This window comes from Lonchura striata, chromosome 4 (assembly GCF_046129695.1).
Source record: "Lonchura striata isolate bLonStr1 chromosome 4, bLonStr1.mat, whole genome shotgun sequence".
In the NCBI taxonomy this organism is placed as follows: Eukaryota; Metazoa; Chordata; class Aves; order Passeriformes; family Estrildidae; genus Lonchura; species Lonchura striata.
The window spans coordinates 41,370,695-41,392,837 of record NC_134606.1 but is presented as its reverse complement, the minus strand read 5'-3'; the positions used below and the strand labels follow the sequence as shown (position 1 = coordinate 41,392,837).

The 22,143-nt window shown below is 35.9% G+C and overlaps 1 protein-coding gene across 1 annotated transcript in view; it reads right to left on the bottom strand.

The window, feature by feature from the left end:
- Positions 1 to 22,143, bottom strand: part of PDGFC (platelet derived growth factor C) — a 119,183-nt gene that overhangs the window by 27,760 nt on the left and 69,280 nt on the right. The window contains exon 3 of the mRNA XM_021539573.3: positions 5,202 to 5,382. Coding sequence (XP_021395248.1) covers positions 5,202 to 5,382 — 181 coding nt within the window. The remainder of the gene's footprint in view (positions 1 to 5,201; positions 5,383 to 22,143) is intronic.

Genomic DNA, 22,143 nt, shown 5'->3' with positions numbered 1-22,143 from the left:
ATTTTTCATCTCTTGTCTCAGTGATACAGGATGCGATATTCAATAAACTTCCCTTAACTTAAATTAAATTAACTTAAATCTTAGTCAAATATATGATAAATTTGTAAAAAAGTTTAATCCAAGGAAACTAAATTACTTTTTTTCCACAATGAAACAATTTGTGATTCTTTTCCGTCTCAGCTACTGCAAGACTAACATCACAGAAAAATATGAACGAAATGGTTTATACTACATGTGCTACATGAGAAACTGCATTCAGATTTTGGCCAAAGGGAAAGGAACCTTGTCCTTCAAAGTACAGAACTTGCTATCAGATAAGTATACTCATTACTTTTAAGAACTAAATGACACCAAAATGGTTCAAAATGTCACTCTTCCTTTTAGAGTCTCAGAAAATCCTCACTGACACCTCAGCTTGTGGAGGTTAAGGATACACTTCTATGGACTTCTGTGCAGGTTCATAATCTTGCTAGAGTCCTCTCTAACCCTGTCTCTCTGCAAGTCTGCTTCACACACACAGATCTTTAAACTTTTTATGATGTCCATGAGACAGAATGAGATATGGTCACAGGAAGAAAAGGCATTATGATTTAATTAGACAGTATACTACAGGGATTCTTTTGCCTCAAAGTTCTTTTCCCCCCCGCCACTCATTTTAGTCCCATGGATAATAGCCACTCTCAGTTTGTACTTTTTGCATTTTTTTTTTGTTAACACAAACATTTCAGTCCTATCTATGTATTTTGGGGTAATGCTTAATGCCTCATCTAAGAAATTATCTCATCTAAGATGTTAAGCACAAAATAAATGCAAAATAGAATCTCCAAGGAAAGAATTTGTTCCAAAACACCTTTGATTTACAATTAATTTTTGCCACACAAAAGAAAATTAATACATGAAATTTGCACACTGGAGCATTTTTAGTAGCCTGTTCAATTATCTAGACTAAGGTTTCACTGTACCTAATCAGTGGAAAATCTGAACACAGAGGTTTTGTTTTAGAGTCCTTCCCACCACATGAAGGATTTTCACAGCTCCTTTTCACTTCATGTAGAATTGCAAAGTGCTACATAACATTCATCCACTCCCCTGATTCTTTCTACCACCTTGGCTTAACAACCCTGAAATAATTTTATTTCTAAAACCTTATGACCAATTCTAAAGACAGGGTAGAAAAAACCTTGTTTAGGAGATCAATAATGTCCTTTATGATGTTTCTGGATGGATTTCTAGTTAGTGCAGGCACAGTTAAGCATCTCTTGGGCTTCAACACAGACAGGTGAGAAACACACTTGATTGCTGTGAAATCTGGAGACTTGTGATAGGAAGCGAAAGCAGGGTATGAGCTTTCCTCTCACTTTTTCTATTAGTATTTTAATTTTATTTGCCTGTTTCAATCAACAAGCTAAATTAAAAAGGTTCCATAAAAAAAAGTAATATGCTCAAGCTTAGCCGACTTGGATGAAATAAAGGAAGCATTACTACATAGTTCTAAAAAGAATATATATTTAACTTAAATTATTGCTACAAGCAAGAGCAATACTAAGAAAATACCTTCATCAAAAGGGGAAAAAAGAAAAGCAAACCAAACCAGACCACACTCTCTCAGATTGACACCCACGTAGCCAAACAGGTACTGCACCAAAATCCCAAACCACTTGCTAAGTCACTTTTAAATCAGGTCAGTCTTTAGACAGCTTCTTGGAGTTCCATCTTTGCTTGCATAAAAGAGGGTTAAGTCTGTTCTTTTCAAAGATCTTTGGCATGATCTTTGATGACAAATGACATGCTACCATATGCCAAAAAAGAAGGGGAATACAGTCACCCCCAGCTTCAACTTTAACTGGAGCTGCTTTGTTCTGAGTGCCCTGAATAATTAATAACTACTTTGGCAATCAGTCATGCATTCCTTAATGGCACCTCAGGCATCAAGTATCCCATTCACCCGCTCCCCAACTAACAATGGACTTTATTACATCAAGTTTTCTCTGCCAAACTTGTAACTGACATAATTTAAACTAAACAAGTGACTAGGAAGACTGAAGCCCAAATGTATATTATAAGAGTTTATAAGATTTCCCTCAGTTTCATGTGGCTATTATAAAGGGCAAGTGAGAAGAAGAGGAAAAGAAATGAAATATGGATTGTTTTTGCAGTAAAATTCTAGGAGGGTTTAGGGGGCAGAGTGCTGCTAAAATCGTGACTTTTAATAAATGGATAGCTGGTCAAAATGAGAACCATCACTAGGCAGCCCTTACTGAATAAAGCAGCTCACCAGTAAGCACAGAGTGACAGGCCAGAGCATGAAAGAGTGACTGAGATTAACAGCTGTGCTGAAAGGAGAATAATAATTTTGGAATAACACAAACTATGTTTGCTTAATAGGAATAAGCTTTTTCAACACTTGCTTCCACTTCATGGTATCACAGACAAAATTAACTTTTAACTATAAAATAGAGGAAAGTGGGAGTAAGACCAGAATGTCAGAAATTTCCAGATGCAGCCAGGGTACTCAACTTAAAATGGAAAAAATTCAAATTATTAAGATCTAATTAGTCAGAATCTGAAGACAAGTGTCATGTTTCTCTTGGGGAACATTCTGCTTGTATCAGTGTCTTCCAATCCCACATCAAACCTTTCTAGAGAATGATATTGGACCTACTGACTGTGGCTGTGAGTCCTTTCTTTAGAGTGACTAAATCTTAGAAATAAAGTGACCAGATCAATATCCATTCTTCTACTACTTGTCATGCGAGAATTTGGTTTGAAATATTATATACAAAGTAAAAAACAAACAAAAAATTATATATATCTATACATGCATACGATAAATTACAGCAGATCTAAACAAAGCCATTTCTCTTGCTCTTTAAAAGACCTGAAAATGTGTCCGGTGCCCCTCACTGTGTGTGGCCTTCAAATACAGAAACAAGCTTGCACTGTTTTATTTCAGTTTTGCTTCATTTCTCCCCAAACAATCTCTCACTTCTAGTCTACCAGGCATCTCCCCCTCCCCACTACTTGTGAAAAAAAAATGAGCAAAAAAAAAAATTAACTGTTTAGGACCAATTCATTGAACTAAATCTCTTAGTGAATCAGTTATGATTTTGCAAGAATTATTTAAAATTTAAGCTCATTTCTATAGCTGACAGTTTTGTGGGGATCTGAGAGGGGGGCTGTAAATTTTATTTTCTCTTGACAAGCTGGATAAGATAACTTTATAGTCATAAAGCAAGCTACTTTTTTTGGCATTGGTTTTCAATTGCTTTAGGTACAAGAAGAAGGTTTAATCTTGGAACTAAACAGTATCTATTTAATTTTCAAAACAGTATCTATTTAATTTACAATCTGCTGTCTGAAATGTGTAATTGTATTTTGCATTCTGCAAAAAAAACATATTTTTTGTTAAAAAAGATCACAGCTCTTTTAGTGGTAGATTTAAAAATTAACTGATAAGAAATTTTTATACTATATTTCCATACATTGTGGGACTCATTCCAAATTCTTATGACAGCTAATAGGCTGCTCTTGTCCCTTGCATGTATTAGGTGTACCTATTTTGAACATTAAACCATTGTTTTGTGAGTGCTGGTAATTTAAATTTTCTAACTGGTTTTCCTATCAAATATGAAGGAATAAACTCAGTCCATTTGTACAGCATGACACAAAAATAATTATACATATACTCCTATTTTCAGGTGCCTTTGTTTAATCAGTTCTACAGAAATGGGATCACACATATGTTAGGTAGATACATAGCAGGTAGGGTGTAATATTAGAGCTGTGACAATGGAATTTGGCACCAGCCCCACAAATAGATGTATTTGTTGATTTTCTTTTACCATTTTCTAAAAGTAAGCACACTTATTACATTCTGCCCTCAGGTGTACTGATGTTTAAACCTGGCCTTATTTCAAGTTTGGAGACTGACATTTTGCTTAATTTTAAAGTTTACTACTATTGGATCATAATATTCTACTAACAAAAGTTATTCTAACTCATAAAGAAGTCAAATATGCAGATCAAACCTTTAGTTCCTTTAGAAGTAGTTCTTCATTACGCATAAGCAGTTAAAAATAATAATAGGAAAACAACACACATAAAAAAAAAATATATACACAAATATCCCACCCCCACTACATTACACTGACACCACCATCAGCATGCTAAATATATTCTTCTCAATAACTTAAATTTTGCCAATGGGGAGACGGAGCAAAAATAGAAAAATAAAACCAGCCAAGTGCATTCTGCGTGAAGCAAATGTCAGTGGGGTTACAGTACAGATTTTTTTAATCAATTTTTTATTAAGCTTGGAGATATTTTCCACCAAATACCACAGACCACGAGACTACTTAGGAAATAGAAAGTGAATTTCAATGAATTTAATAAAAAATATTATTGACGCTCTTTAAATATGGAATACCTATTTTATAAAAAAAAGTCAACCCCTGTTTTCCTTTATTTTAACATTTCAGGACATTATCTCACCCTTAAAATTCTGTAAACAAATTTTTGCTATCGCAGGTCTTTCATTTCACAAAAATAGCAACAGAAAACTGTTGACAGTGAAATTAGTCACATTTTAGACAATGACTAGTTTAATATCTGTGACTTACAAGTTTTAAGCAACATTCAAGAGAAGCCTAAAGTACAGTTTACAAGGAAAATGCAGTAAAAAATTAATATTATGGATTGCCTGCTTTGTCTCTATAATAAAACTACCTAGAACCATAATAGCTCTTCTGTTTGGGAACTAGGTATAATCATCTGGATGAGTATGTCTAATTGCAGCTGACTCATAAAAACATTAATCTCTTCAGTTTCTTTTTTGTAACTTCCCCATCCTCTTTCAACATTACATTGCTGATTCATAAACTGATCTGTCTTTTTCTCAAAGCTGGAATTCTTTTTTTTTATTTTTCCCACAGTACAGTATTAGGAATGTAAACATTTTACTGAATTTTCCACACAAACAACCAAGCCCACAACTTTCTAGTCCAAAGCTACCCAAAAAGAACCACAGGAACACTCAGTTAAAAACAGAAACAAAAGGTACAATTCAGGAAGACAGATTGCACACTATTATTATTATTAAGAAATAAACAGAAATTAATCTTACCCTATTAAAATACTCTTTTGAGCTACCACTTCAAAGATTTTGTATCCTGAAATGTTTCAAACTGAAACATGTTACTTACTGGCATAAGAAGTGTATAATGGATGCAGAATCCAGGTTCAGAAGGGAAATATTCATCAGACACAAATCTTATTCTGATCTGGTTTCCTTTGGAGATTTGTCTGCTTGGCACAGTACTGGAACCACACCAACGTCCTAAAACAGTGCCATCACTAGGCTCTTCAACTTCTACAAAGTCATACCTGAACAGAAAAGAAAATAAAATGTTTATTTACTGCCAAAAATGCTATAAACTTCCTAATTTAACCAATAAACTGACTCTGCAATTTTTTATTTTTTTAAATGCTAAAAGTATGCAGCCAGCTATTTTGAACTTAGCTCCCAAGTTGCTACTGACTTACATACATAATAAAATCATGCAGTGAGGTTAAAAAAATAAAAGCAGAGTTAGCATTTTGAAGAGACCCAAGTGTATGGTTTTGCTTCTTGTACAGAAAGCAATTGACACATGTGTGACAGGGCAGAATAAAATCAGAGAAAAAAAGGCTGTAATTGCCCGAGTGGCACAGTAATTCATGCTGCAATGTCACCAGCAGTACACTGCACGCCACCAGGGAAAGTTTAGGAATTTTTTGGTACTGAAAACCTGATTTCCTGGAATATCAGAGGTGAATAACTTCCTAAAGGTTAAGTTAAGCCTTAAAGAAGCTTGGAAGGAGTTGATGCATATACCAAGAAGACATTTGTTGAACAAAAACTTGGACCTCACTGCATGTCAGAAAGAACCTGGTATTGTGGAAGTATTGACAAGAAACATATGGGTAGGGAACGTTGAGAGAATTAAACATATTAAGTTTGATTCAGTTTCACTGCTTTTAACATGTGGTCTGGATATCCCTGGGGATCAGTGAACAACTTCATCCAGATCCATGGAAGGTAATGAAGACATGCCAGTCAATCATCAGTAAGCTTCAGTATGGACAAAGGTCCTCATTTTCCCTGGAAACGTTTAGCGGCTTCCCAAGTCATAAAAACATGGAAAGCCACTGCTCTAGAAGGTACATCTGGTTTCAGGGCTTTAACCTGCTTCATGTCAGTTCCCCAGCCGCCCCCTGACAGAATAAACACTGAGCATTTCAGCGGCATTTTCCCTGCTCCAGCTTGAATCCCCAGAGCCCCGTGGCACCAGAGCCCGGCGCTTTGGGAAGGTGAGCGTGCGCTGGTTACAGCAGGGCAAGCACTCGGCTGCTCGCAGCTGCAGCTTCCCCAGCCAAGTTCTTCCTTTTAAACCACAGTTTGTATCCTAAGCATGAGCATAACAAACCTCTGAGAAGGTTTTGAGGTTTCTGATGTTTTTATGTCCTCTTGCATGTGCAGTCATATATTAAATACATCTCACATAAATCTAAATTCGTAAATAGCGGAGTCTTTTCAAGGGTACAAACAGTCCTACCTCTGATGATAGCAAAGGCTCATATTTTAAGAAACACGCACACAAACACACTCTACCAAATATGCCAAACTATATTTAATGTGAAAATTATTACCTCATAAACATTTTCTACTAAAGCTTTTTCTGGATTTTTTTTTTCAGTAAATCTAATCTTTATAATGATTCCCAGTTCCCTAGTTAGACAGCAGGCAATAAATTCTTGTGTTGCATGTTTGTGCAAGACTGACTCGCACATTTATTATCTCCATTTAAAGTACCACTATTTTTTCCACTTAATTAAAAATGAATGCAATGAATATGCTCATTAACTGTGTTCAAAATCCATTACTGCCATGTACCACAGTTTTAAATCTTTGTTGAACTTATGACACTAATTACTTTATCATTATCTTTTCTCCCCAAAACACGAACTAATTCCTTTAACAGATCCACCAGTGTTTTTACTTTATGATCAAGTATACAACTTATTACAAAGGCAACGTGTACATTAATTGTATTAAGGCCTCAGGGCTCAACACATTTATCAAATTTATTTTGAATGCTGAGCTTTTTTTTCTTTTCAAGATCAGCTTATGAAATTTCTAAAGATAACCTTTTTTTATTTTTCAGTTAAGAATATTAAGTAATTACCTACCTTTCTATTTTTTAAAGAGTGAAATAAGCTAATATTTACATTTATTGACTTAGGTTTAAGATGTTGAGGGGAGTCAGGGGGCCTAGTGCCTCTACCTAACTTGCAGTACTTTTATTGCACTCTTTGGTCTCCTGGTACACCCAAAGTAAAAGAGAAACTCAAATTCCACAGTTTAACTCCTAGACCCTTCAAATAAAAGCTAATTAAATCCATTAGTAGAGAGGTAACCTTGAGGGAAATAAGTAACCTGAAAAACCAAATAAAATTCAGCTTGGATAATGACATTTTTAGCCAATAACTTTTTTCCTGTCAGTTATCTAGGCTAAATGTGCTACAAGAGCCTGCCAAAAGCCTTCTGTGAGACTAAAATTCCTCTCATCACACATCTGAACTGATGTCTGAACTTTGTGTAAAAACAACAAAACAAAGCTGTTCAGATGCTTTAGCATTTACATTATTGTGTTACGTAATTTTGCAGCTGATGTCATGGAGCTAAGGAACAGCAGGGACAATAGCACAGCCATGGAAAATTATTTCCCCATCAAGAGAAGCTTGTACTTGAAACACAAGAGAACTGGAATGGATAACAAAAAACTGAGATGCCATTTTTCAACAGCAATTGAGTAAGAAAATGTTAAAATGCATGTTGAGCTTACCAACGTAGAAGCCGTCTTTTCTTTGCAGTGTGCAAAGGAGCAAACATAAGCCTCTTTGAAAATTACTAAAGAAATGTTCTGGTGCTGTATCTGTAATATTTTTGAAATATTACTAAGTAAAATTTATGCCAAAAAGGCAGTCCAATCTTCCTTCATGGGACTAAAGATGCTTGGGCCTTTAGGCATGATGCCCACAATGCCTTCTCTTATACCTGTGCAGATTATCTACTCCCCTCCCCTAAGGCCTGGGTGCCTGGGAACATGGATTGAATTAACAACCTGAGCAAAGACAATTTACTGGAAAGGAGCAAGGAAGTAACATAAGCAGTTCAAAGCTTCAACAGCTTTCCAACCAGGAAATGTATTTTCCAAGGGTATATGTTTTCCTCTCCTTTCTTTATGTTTTTTCTGTGGTTTATACTGCCATTTCCTAAACATATTCTGACAGGCTGTTTATCTTGGCTTGAAGTTTTGTGACCTTTCTATGGCTTCTCTCTGCCTCCAGAATTCCACAAATATATCAAAAAATGTAAGAAGCAAAAAACCACCAGGTAAAACCCTTTGTCATATCAGTGGTGTTGAACCTTTCCATCTGCATACAGATGCATGCTAGACAAACTGTAGAAAGCCCATTAACACAGTTTGTGACAGGTGAAATTTATTCTTCCTTCCCCTTATAATAAAAATAACTTTCTTTTGCTTTAGTTAAGAAACAAGAAGTTTTTAACAATCCCTATTGAATTTTTATAGCATTTTTTGGTGGGGCAATGTAATATTTCTATTCCAACTTGTTTTAAAGCACAGAATTCTGAGGTTTTCCTGGTGTTGGCATAGCACATCCACCTGCAGACCCAGAACATCCAAGGTCCTCTGGCAGTTCACCAAACAATTGTAAAAGAGCACAGAAATGATTTGGACAGCTTCAATTTTGGAAACACTGGAAATTACTAGAAGCTGTAATCAGAAGTTTAATACCATTATTCTAAAGAAAACTTAAATTCCCTCTTCCACCTCTATTTAAAATAATTTTAATTTCTGCTATTGCAATGTTTATATTTCCTATGAAACAAAAGTCTTGGTTTCCATCATTTGATATAACTGTGCTTTTGTATAGACGAAAAGTGTGAGGTACTGGTGATACCTTACATAGTTTTCATTTCTTAGATCAATTTCAAATCACATCTGTAAGTCATAATATTCCTCTTTGTAAAATAAACATATTTGCCTATAGAGGAAACCAAGGCCAAACATTTAGCTAGACAATATTTTTTTTCAAAGCTTGGCAGATTCATGTTTATCTGAGTGGCAAAGGGAACACTGGAGCATGACAGAGGCACTCAAATCCATGGTATCTAATAGCAGCTTTGTTATTCCCTGCAGGCCAATATACAGCAAAGATGTGTGATAGGACAAGAGGAATGCAGAGTTTATGATAAGGGTAGAGGGAAAATAGCAGGATCTCAAGAAGGAAGAAAAGGACAGAGTGGTACGCTGGATTACAAAAAAAACATTATTCCATGTAAGTGACTAGCCTACAGACATAGCAATACAGTTGTAAAAAGGAAAGCATAATCCATCATTCATTCAACAAGTGGAGAAATTTCTTTTTTAATACCCATTCTGCCCCTCTCACTGAGACAAAATTAAGTTTTCCTCAAAGACAAAGGCACAGACACAAAAGATACATCATGTGAGATGAAAATCAAAATGACACAAAATTTAAGTCATTGGTAATAATGAAACTGCAGGTACTTGTGCACTACTTTTCAGTTTATGCAAGATGAAATTTTAACTCAGGTATTATTTTTTTAATTTACAATGTGACCAGGTCAGGCAACACAACCACCTATTGCCCAAGTTTGCAAGCTTCAGAAGATCTATTCAATTCCATTGCCTTTCAAATGCATTATTTTACACCATACTCTTCTGCATTTGTTGCCAGACAGAAATATCTATATTAATTTCAGACTGGCCTGTTCAGGCCAGTCCTCCATTCAGCACAAGATTCCTGGAATTGAAAACCACTAGCAATGCACATCAGTAAAAGTTACCTATGAATAATGTCACTTGCCAGATAAGCAGCAGAGAAAAGAATTCAGAAAGCAGATTTCCTGGAGGGACAGAAGGGAGATTGCACCTTGACTGAAATGGTGGCTCTGTGACAGCACCAGCAAATACTCCATACAGAGTAGAAGTTCAGTAAAGATTATTCTGCACAACATCATCAGAAATATTTAACTGGGGCTACTTTGAGTGACAGTAAAGCCAGGAACAAAACATTTTTCAAAAACTAGCCAATACAAAATTTTAATTATTTTAAATATTTCCTCTGGATTTTGTTTTTCCAATATGAATTTCCAAACAAAGTTACCTAGAGTCACTTGACTGCAGCTCCTGAGGCTCACAACGTGGATGATTTACCCCCATGATTCACCCACTTCAGGAGGACTTGGCAGTGTCTTCTCATGCAAGAGGAAACTCCTTTGAATATCATTACAGATCATCCAACAATTAAGAAAAGACTTACATTCTATGATTTCTGTAATGAAATCATCATGCTTGATGTTTTAACATATAAACGGAGAAAAGATGATAGAACACCACTGATTTGATGAGAAATAAATTTCCATAGTAGTTTCTGTATTTGCTGATCTTATACACACTGTGTCATAACAGTCACTGGAAAGAAACAACAAATGCAGATATAATCCAAATAAATAACTGATGAGGTCAGTTTTTGTACTCAGAAAATTATGTCTAATTATATACAAACATCACTTCTAGCAGTAGACATCACTTCCAGCCAACGAATGAGCATAAAAGTATGCCACAAGTATCCTGGCATGTCTACAATTTCCATGAAATAAAGATACTCAAGGTATGAACAGAGAACATTTCTAACTGCCTTTCCTCAAATATGGATTGTAATTTCTGCGCCAACCTACTTTGAATACATCTATTTTAGAATATGCAGTACTGCACATTAGGAACTGCCTATGGAAACACAAATTCATTCACAAATGTTACATGGTTGCCATGGTTCTCCCTGTTTAATCTTTTCTCACGCTGATTAATAACAGCCTGAAGCTTCTAACACAACCACACAGCTCTCTCTGTATTTCTACCTTGCTATTTAGAAGACATGGGGAAAAAAAAGTTTAATCTGTAGATTTCAATTCTCTTCCCTTTCACTCATTGCAAGCCACTTTGATCATACATATACACTTAACCACATTACAAGTGGAAAGGAAAACCAAGACAGAGTTCAAACCCCCAGATTCTATTCTTCAAATATTCAAACTCTTTTTATTAAAAGAATGCACTGATTGCCTGATTTGGAGAAATTAACTGCTGCATTACCATACTCCAGTCTACCAGAAAAGATATTTTCCATTTTCTGTGGATCAGGACCATTTGAAGGTGAGAAACACACATTTTGCAACTTTTGTCCCTTGGTGAATGTATTTTGGTACTGCATGCAAAAATAAGAAGCTCAAAGAAATGTGTCTCTTTTCCTCAAAACTCCCATTTATATAAAAAGTTTACCTCAGTGCCATTTAATAAACTGTGTATTGCTGAAAACATTTCCCTGATGACCAGGAAGCTGGCAAACAACTTTATCTAGGTGCACAGATAAACACCTATGTTTCTCAGCCATAAGCACATGAATATCCCATAGCCTCTGAAAGTGACATCTGCCTTGTGGGGACAATTGCAAACTAGATACATTGTCCATGTGATAATACATTGGTAAATGTCCTACAGGCTCTGAAACAAAAACAATTCTAGTGTGTTCAAACAGCAAGCTTTAAGCATATATTAAACTACTGATATGTATTAAGCACATAAAAAAAGTAATTTCAGCAATATAGAACCACAGAATTCAGCCCCTGCTAAAAACTAATTTATGCCCATACAACTTCCATTCATACAGCATTTCAAGCACTTGAATAAGAATATTACAGAAAGAGACAGTATAATCCTGCAGATCAGAATTTGAGGTAAGGAAAGAAGATATATTTATTTATCTTCAGTGTATTACAGAATGACAGTACTCCCAATGCCAGTCAGAAATATGTTTAGCTTTTTTTTAAACAGATTAAATTTGGTCCAAAAATGGCATGATATGAGTAGAACAGACATATAAACCAAAAAAAAGTGCATGACATTTCATACCATCACTACTACCATATATCAATTGAAGAATTTAGGAAAAAGGGTGAGCTTGGGAAAAATATAAACATACAAATAAGTACATGCTCCAGTCCATGTACTTACTTTGGCCTTTATCTTTAAATACAAATAATTAAGTTCTGTGTCAATGAAGATTCCAAGGATTTCTAACACTCACAGTCAATATGCTACACTTACCTTTTTCCTATTTGACTACATATTCTCCTGAAGTATTTTAAAATACAGCAAATAAAAAAGATTTTCCACAAAAGTAGAATTTATTTGGGAAAGTTATTTTTCAAGGACTAAAAAATGGGTAACATTTACAAGAAACCCTTTCCTGTGCTGTTTCACCTCCAACTGTCTACTTTGTGCTATTCACTGGACCCCCTTAGTGTTCTGCACCAGTTATGAACTAAATAATAACACACACAACAAAAAGTGGTAATTTGACAAAGTATTCTAACTGTTTTGTACAGCAGTACTTCTATTATTGGCTTTGTTTTTTGCTGTGGAAGGCATTACCTCTCATAACTATTATGTTACAATAAAACATTGTGTGGAAATGAACACCAAAGTTCAGGGTCCTGCTGCGTTGGACACTAGTCTCCAAAGCACTTTTGCCTTCATAAAGATGCAGCTGCTGTCTCTCCTCACAGAGGGAATCAGCTTAATAATTATCCTGCACTGTACAGTACTACACATTCCAGATTTTGGAGAACTAAAAGCCTGACCAAATTTTTACCAGGACTTCTCTGTAAAGTCTGGTATATTTTATCTTGGGAATTACAGCAATCATAACAAAAATCATATGTTCCTACTGTACAGGTCAACATTTTGTAAAAAACCAAAAACTCTAATGGACCTTAGAGTTCACATTTACAGCCAAGGCTGTAAAGCACTATTTCTAAGCCACTGTAAAATTTCTTCTTCTAGTCACACTGTTCACAGTGGTCAATGTATCTGTTCCAGCTTCTCTGAATCCACAAACACATACTTCACCATTGTTTTTCAAGTAGCATTAGAAATATTTATTCTACTATCCCAAAGAGTAATTTCTTCTTTATGCACTCTCCAAGATATTCCAGGATATAAATCCTGGAATGCAGCAATGGGTCAATGATGTGCAAACTACTGTCTAAGCAATTTCCTAACAATATCCAAAAGTATAGTTTTGGGTGAAAAAAACAAAACAAAACATAAGGAGCACAAGGGGCATTTTTAGCAATGTGAAGATTCTGCCAGGGCAGTGCAGGCTGCTTCCCTTCCCCTCCTCCTGCCTACTTCAGGGGAGGCTGGGGTTCTATCTATGCTCATTTAAATGAAAACACCTTTATTTTCTTTAGCTCACAATAACATATGGCCTCTTCGCAGCTACACCTGCACACAGGATTTACCAATCCAGGTCAGAGCAGTTGTCACAATGTCTGATATTCCGCTTCAGAACAGGCTAGTAATTGCTACTCAGAAGATGAAAAAACCGTGTAATGTAACAGACCAGTCTGCATGAGCCAGAAAAAAAAAAAAAAACATACTCCCAATCCTAGAAGGAGATCACTTTTCACCTAAGGAGTGTAAGAAGTTTTCTCTCACTTCAGTTTTACTAGTTATAAATTGATGGCCATAAAATTATACAAATCTGTTTTCAGTCCAGCCACAGTATGTGAATCAAAGGGTAATCTGAAGAGATACATCTTAATTATTGGTGCTATAGCGCTGGTCTCCCTTTTCACATACTACTTTCAGAAAATGAGATGATCTAATAATATTACTTTATAAAACCCCTATGATGCTCCAACATGATCATCTAACATTTTTTATAACAATAAAGCTTTCTTTCCACAGTTTCTGATGCACATGCATCTTCTTATATGTCCTGATGATCAGATTGATGTAAATTGCATTACTGAATGGAGCAGCATTGAGTGCAATACTGGATTGTTACTAACTTGTCTGAAAATATTTGCTGGCAATGCATTCTGACTATAATTGCATGTGAGAAACAAACTTTGTTAAAATGTTTGATGATGAATTTAAAGAAGCAAGGAAGCATTTAGGAAGAGGGCAAGTGGAGAAAGGTGAAAGGAAAAGCTGCACAACGGCTGAAGAAACTCAGTGTCCATCTAGGAACAGGACAGTTGGAATGTCTTCTATTCCTGTTTAATCCTGCTTATATACCTGATGGTGAGTCTAACATCAAAACTGTACTCAGACTTTCAGTAATTAGAAAACATCAGGAAGGGAGTGTATGCTATGCTTAAACTGGCATGTTTAGACATTACATGGGGTAACTTTAGATTATGCTGCTGGTCCTGACTCTGCAGCTTGCAGAGTCTTGTCATCAGGAGCTAAATTGAGCCTCAGCAGAAACCACAGGTGGCTACAGGGTCTGTCTCTGTCCCTGAGCTCCAGTGGTGGTATTTTTCTGCCCCTGAAAGTAGAGATTTACTTCTGTATTTTAATAAGTGGTAGGGTGAGAGAAACAGAACTCCATCAATTACAGCCAGAACACCCTAGAAAGAAGCAAGACCCATCAGTTCCATATTCAGATTCAAAGGAAATAACTTTGGTCTCCACCATTAGAAACACTGCCAACTACACTAACATAAAACAATTTTAGAAGCAATAAATTAGGATTAGGACCATTTACAAAAATATTTTGATAGTGGGGACACAGTTTACTTTATTCAAAGAGCTTGCTTGAGACTGGGAGGACCAGGAAGAAATTTTAAGAAGCCTAAATTTTTTTTTAAGTCAATGACTGGATCTCTGGTGTGAAAAAGGAGTAAGGAATTATGTCAACTGCCCACTTATCAGCAATCATTCTCCTACACACTCATCTAGGCTGGGAAAACAGGTGTCAAATTACTTCCAAAATAATATCTATTATAGTGTCCTCTAGCAACAGTAGATGCTAAAAATGAATGCTGAATTTACAGAAATTGAGGGAAATGTGGGTGTGTGAGAATGCAGTCTCTAGGTTTGTGCAGAGTGCCCTTCTGATCACATCACCTGTGCTCTGCTGTCCTCCCATTCCACCCAGAGAAGCATCTCCTTCACTTTTCCTTTCTTATGTTTCATTCTGATTTGCTTGGAGAATACAGTTTTGCAGCTTTAAGCCCTTTCTGTATAACAGAAGAGTTTACTCTTCTTGAAGCCTAGGAGATGTGTGTTATAACTGAGTAGCCTCAGTTATAACCACACTGAGCTTTGCTTTTCTGATTTGTTTTTATTGCCTTTTATTGCCTGAGATATCTGCTTTGTCACGCTTATAAATCTCTTATCATGAGGATGGTATTAGGCAGCTTTTAATAAGCAGTAGAGAACCCAAAAGAACGGATATACTTCTGGGTACAGCACACACCTCTGCCACACTGTGAACAGCAGAGAGTAGCTAAACCAAAAAGATGGGACCACCTGAAAGATGAGTTCATGTTTGAATGATGTGGAAAGTTTTTTCTGGAATCATGCAATATCCAAAAGGAAGATATTTCTAAAAAAAACCCAAATAAACCACACCACCAAAACACAACAATAAAACAAAACAAAACAAAACAATCCCACTATAGTTTTGTTCCATGAAATCAGACTAGAGAAGAAACAGATCCTGATATTTCATTTTATGCTAAAAAATCCACTCATTTTTTCTTTAAAACACCAAGAAAGCAGGAAGCATAAGTTTGTTGAATTGATTAGATTCTCTTCATTCAATTGAAATAATATTGTTACATTGCAACTCACATGAGAGAAATACCTTTAGTAGTATAAAACTATTTTCTTTATACATAAAAGAACAATTTTTAGATCAGAGGACTCTGCTCCTGAATCAATATAACTGCTTGCAAATTTTGACCCCCATCCCCCACTCTCATCTTCCATTTTTCCATTTATCATCCAAACCTCTCTTGTACTGGCACTGCTTTTCAATTGTCCTGCAATTGGATTGAACAATTAAAACTCAAAACCATAAAAAAACACTCCACAAACATCAGAAGAAATTACTCCATCAGCCTCTACTGACAGAAGCTTTATGTAATTTCCTACACACTGTTCCTAAAATGCCACCTCTCTGCTACTGATAAAACATCAATGCTGCTACAAAGGACTTCAGATTAAATTAGGTACTTCACAGTAATTCTCTGCCATCAGTATTTCAATTAAACCAAGGCACTTGAATGCTAGAATGCACCCCAACCATTTAAATTATATGTCCCCCTTTCAGACTTTGAATAAAAATGATTAACGAGTTATTTATGTGATGGGAAAAAAATAAATATTGTGTATTGAGGAACGAGAATTCATATGCTTTTTATAACCTGTATGTTAATGAATCATTCCTTTCCAAATGGATCTGAGTCATGGAATAGAGCTATAAAAAAATTTAACTCTGTTATAGTTTCATTTTTGCAGAAGTTACAGCCAATTATGAAACACTTCAATATCACTGATATGTAGAGTTACCTAAACAGAGCCCAGCCCACCCATGTGTCAAATCTCACAGCATTACAGAATATTCTGAGTTGGAAGAGACCCACAAAGGTCATTGAGTACAACTCCTGACCCTGCACAGGACCCAAGAGTCACACCCTGTGCCCAAGAGCATGGTTCAAACACTTCTTGAGCTCTGTCAGGCTTGGTGCTGTGATCACTTCCTGGGAGCTCTTCTAGTGCCCAACCACCCTCTGGGTGAAGAACCTTTTCCTGATATCCAACCTAAACTGCTCCTGGAACAGCTTCAGGCCATTCCCTCGGGTCCTGTCACTGGTCCCCACAGAGAAGAGATCAATGCCTGCCCCTCCTCTTCCTCTCATGAAGAAGCTGTAACTGCAGTGAGGTCTCCTCTCAGTGTCCTCTCCTCAGGCTGAGCAGATCAAGTGACCTCAGCCACTCCTGATATGGCTTCCCCTCAAGGCCCTTCACCATCCTTATTGTGCTCCTTTGGACTCTCTAATAGCTTTATATTTTTTTTATATTGTGTCACCCAGAGCTGCCCCCAGCACTCGAGGTGAGGCCGCCCCAGTGCAGAGCAGAGCAGGACAATCCCTCCCTTGCCCAGCTGTGCCTGATGTCCCCAGGGCAGGGTTGGCTCTCCTGGCTGCCAGGGCACAATGACTCACATTCAATGCCATGGCCCAGGACCCCCAGCTGCCTTTCCATGGTGCTGCTCTCCAGCCTCATTCCCCAGTCTGTACACCCAGAGTTCCTCCATCTCAGGTGCAGAATTCAGCACTTGCCTTTGTTGAACATCATATCATTGGAGATTATCCCATAAAAAACCAGGTGGTTAAAATTGAACATATTGAAATTCTAAGGCAACAACTGTAAGGAAATAGTTTTAAGGATTAGTCTTCACTATAACTTTCATCTCTGCTTTCAGAATTCTGTGGGTTTTAGTACTCAATATTTTGGGGGTTTTCCCAGTTTGAAACCTTAAAATTTTGGGGGACTTTTCTGAATTCTTAAATAAAGGTGGCAGCAGCAACCCCTAGCACTAAAAATCCCAGCAGCCCAGCTACTTAGCAACATGAGTCACCGTGAACATTGTCTTCACCAATTCCACTTTAAATACAGAGTTCACTTAAAGGTCCTTATCCAGTTATTCAAAGCCAACTTGAACTTTGTACTTACTCAGGATATAACTTCACCCTCTGTAACCACAGTCAATGAGAAGAATTTAACACTGATAGTAAAGTCAGCCCATCAATCGTGTCCAAAAAATAATTTTATTGGAAACTAGACTTTGATAAGGAACTTGTTGCCCTCAAAAGCCCCAGACAGAAGTAATACTTATTTTATGTGAAGAGTTCTATTTTTTTCACAAATCTCTGCTTGATATTGGTGTGGTCTTCAGACATATACCAACATAGACTCTATAATGCACCCAAGGTAAAACAAGAAAAACAAAGGCTCTTTTTCTCTAGGGGCAGAGTGTGGGATAGAAATTCTTCTGAATAGAAGAAAATGATGCTGATATTATAGTTTCATGCATGCACTCCCTTGATGTTGCAAAGTGCTTCCATACAAAGGAGCAAAACAGAAGCAAAATTTCTGTTGTCTTTTTTACTGAGGCATTAGAGAGTCACAGTTATGCGACCGTATTTTACTCCACATACTAAATATTCAGATTTGTAATATTAACAAGAAAGAAATTTCCACATGCTAGAAGTAACTCGTGTCTTATATTAAACAGAAAGGTATCTTTGGAAAATTACGTAGCAAAATGTTTAGTCTTTTTATTGTGTTTACTGTAAATTATCACTGTCTAGCATCCATTTGAAACAAATTATGCAAATAAAAAAAAAAGTAAAAAGACCGCTAAGCAAATATTTTCCTTCTTCATAGCCACAGATGAAAGACAGTGTCTGTGTGTTTCCTCTTTAATACATCTTTTTCAGTATTGTCTGATTAAGCCAAATCTTCTTACTTTTTAATTCTTATAAACAATTTCCTAATAATACATTAATTAGGAACACACATGACTGTTGAAGCAGTCTGGATTACAGTTTCAACCACAGAATCTTGATGTTCCATGAATGGAAGGCAAAAGCTCAGTCACAACAGATCTGCAGTGAAGGAAAATGGCTTAAGGAAACACAGAAAGGAGAGGTAGCAAATTTAATACATGTGGCACTGAATAATAAAGTATCATCCTAAGAATCCTCAGAGGAAGAATATTCCCAGGATTAAAAATTAAGTATTGAATTTGACAGGAAGAGGAAAAACAAGTCACATAGATTTTACCCTATGTCAGCACTGATGGCTGTCTTCAGCTTAACTAATTTTCTGCAGGAAATAGTTCCACAAATTACACATATCAAGTAGACAAGCTTTTAAATCTCTTTCAAAACATTATAGGTTAATCCTTTACTTATGCATGTAAATGAACAGACACACATCTGCAGCTGCTAAAAGCCTCCCTTCCCCCTAAACAAACAAACTATAGTTGATAATTTAAATTATTAGAAGGCTAATGAGAGTTGGAAATTAGTGTAACCATCCTAAAATGTAGATGTTGCTAAAATGGTATTTATTATTCTACTATCAGTTAGTTCCACAGACTTTTACCCATGTTTTTTATCCTTATCACCTTATCTACAGTAATTGCACTTTGGATTTGTGACACATTTCTGTGTTTTATTATATATAATAAAAGTCAGGCTGTAATCATCAGATATTAGAAAGAACAGCTGCAACCACTACTCATATTAACAACTAGAGCCACTCCATGCACAGGGAGAGAACAAATCTGATACATGCTTCTGATGGAAGAAAGATTCTTTCTTTTCCCTTTCCTATTTTTACCTTGCATTGCAATGCTCCTACCAACTCACATTGTCAGACTTCCCTTCAAGGTCAAGTGCAATATCTATGCTCTTGCTGGATGAAAGCTAAATCTATGTCTTCCTGTCACAGAGGAGTTAATCATAAATCTGTTATCACTTCATGTTCATATTGACAGAAAGCAACAAATTTGAGCAACAAGCAACAGCTGAGCAAAAGTCAGTGTTTGGTCATGAAGAGTTATGGCAGCTCCCTGGCAATGGGAGCTGTCTGCACAGGAGCCTAATGGCTTTATGATTAGAACAGGATTGAAGGGCTAGCATCATGAAAATAATGACCTGTCATATCAGCTACCATACCAACAGCAGAAAAACTACGTTTTAATTTCATGAGAAAGGGCAGGCGTATGCAATCCAAATTCACAATGCCTCTGCTAGAAATTCACTACTACTTTTATCATGTAAACAGTGCTGCACAAAACACCCAAGAATTATATCCTTCTCCTTTTTCTTTGGTTGAAGGGGGATTTTTTTGCTTGTAACATTTTCTTTTGCAAGTCACAACTGAAATCAAACACAGTCTATGAAACTGAAATTACTGTAATATGGCAGAGATTTATATATCTCTACTGTCAACCAAATAACATACATCTCTTCTAGACATATTTAATTTCCAAAAAAGTAATGTTTGTGTTCACTTTGGAAAGGACACAGTGGGATTCTTAACATTTTGTCCATAGGAAGGATGAAGTGCAGATGAATAGAACTATTCTGAAAGAAACCAGAAAACATTGACTATCTCTAAAGGAATGAAAACATTATGTGCATGAATATCAAGTACATCACCATTGTAAAACCAAAATAAAAATATTCTGGTTAAATACAGGCAAAATACCAGACTTTTATTCTAAAAAACATTGTCATTTAAACTAATGCAGCAATCATTCTTAAGAGTGTTGAGAATTAGCAGAATGTGCACAGTAATACAGGTGAGGCTGAGTCAGAAGGCCTGGCCTTAACATAGAATTCTTTTAATGCAAATTTGCTGTATTAGTAAATAATATAAGTTGAATAGCAAGTAAAAACCAAGTGAAAAAAAAAAAAAAAAAGCCATGCAGGATCACTTTGATTTGCATTTGGGAAAATATTTGAAGTAGAGCCTAGACTGGTACCTGCAAAATATCTGTAAAATGTGATATTTGCTCTAGATGAAAAGACTTCACTGAATATCTTGAAATGTCAGAACTGACTTGGAAGAAATCCAAGGTCAGATACAGGAAAAAACTTGCCATAGCTTCAGGATACATCTATGACATTTTTTAGTTACCACTACTAATGTACTCCTGTTATAGAACTACGTTAAACAAAAATACTTGTACAACTAGGTATGTTTGTTTCATTTTTCTCCAAAGTATGAGCAATATTTGAGATGTAAAAACTGCTAATTTCTTAAGGTGATATACTCCAGAATATTCTCTCCTTGGCTCTATGAGCTGACACCAGGGCACCACAGTCTGCAGAGATGATGGAGAAAGTTCTGGCATGAGCAGCTTAAACAGGTAGAGAGACTGAAGACTGTGACAATGACCACAGGTAACTCATGAGGTTATCTCATACAGAACGAAAGAAAATGATATCCTGATACACACTGTACACTGCATAGATAGGCTAATGTTTCCTGGCTGCAGTTTTTCCTTAGTTTCAGTCATATGTCAGAGCTAAAGGTATGGCATTACAATAGATTAAACTTCATGTGATGTTTCATTCTGTCCTTTGTCATATAAACTTGCTTTTGGAGAAATCATTGAGCACTCTACGTCAACAATACTGATTTGTGTGTTCCAAGATGGCAGAAGCACAGTATAGTAATAAATTCTGTGGGATGTAGTCAATTAAAAAACCCTTAGTTTTTCAACTGAAAGTATTGGAAGAAGTATAAATAATTTTATTAGGAACTCTAAGGGTAAGAAATGCAAGACACAACTCATAAAGAGATATTACTCAGGTAGCTGGTAACTTGCTTGACCTGTGTAGAATTATTTTACATATTTAATCTGTGTCTTAGTTATTTCCTCAACTTGTTAGTTATTTATACTCACTTTACATCAAACAAGGTGTAATTTCTCTTCCTTTATTGAACTTGCTACTGAAATTAAAGTTCAGAGGAATCTTAGATTTAAAATCAAAAATATAAATCTTTTCCAGAGATAAATATAACTCTCTTTGTAATCTTCCAAGCCAAAAAGCCCAGTATTTTTTCAGTAGGACACATATCAGAAATTGCAGTCATACAACTTCCTGGTATCCCTGCACAAATATTGGCATGATAAGAGTCCAAATGAGTGAAGATTATGAGTGACTTGTTACTTCTTCTTAATTTGTCAGTCCTTTTGTATTTAGCACATTGTTTACTTAAAATAAATCTACACACAATTAAAATACTATTCTAGTTAAAATATTATAAAATATTTTATCTTATCTTCTATTTTTGCAAGTGGACAAATGAGTCATGCTACCTGGATTTTCTTTCACTTGCCACTTTGCCATATGCAAAGAACAGAAAAAGCAAGCTAAGTTTTTACTTGAAGAAAAGACTTATTGTGCAGAGGGAGTGCACTCATTCAAGGAAACCTATGTTTATAGTCATTACTATAGTCCTGATTTGGCCTTGGTAATCGCTTCCTTAGAATTATGAGAAAAAGATATTTATCTATCTATTATAAACACTTCCTCCCAAATTAAGGATAAGTGCAAAAAAAGCCTTTAAAAAATCAATTTGTTATCAAATTGAATTAATACAAGATGTA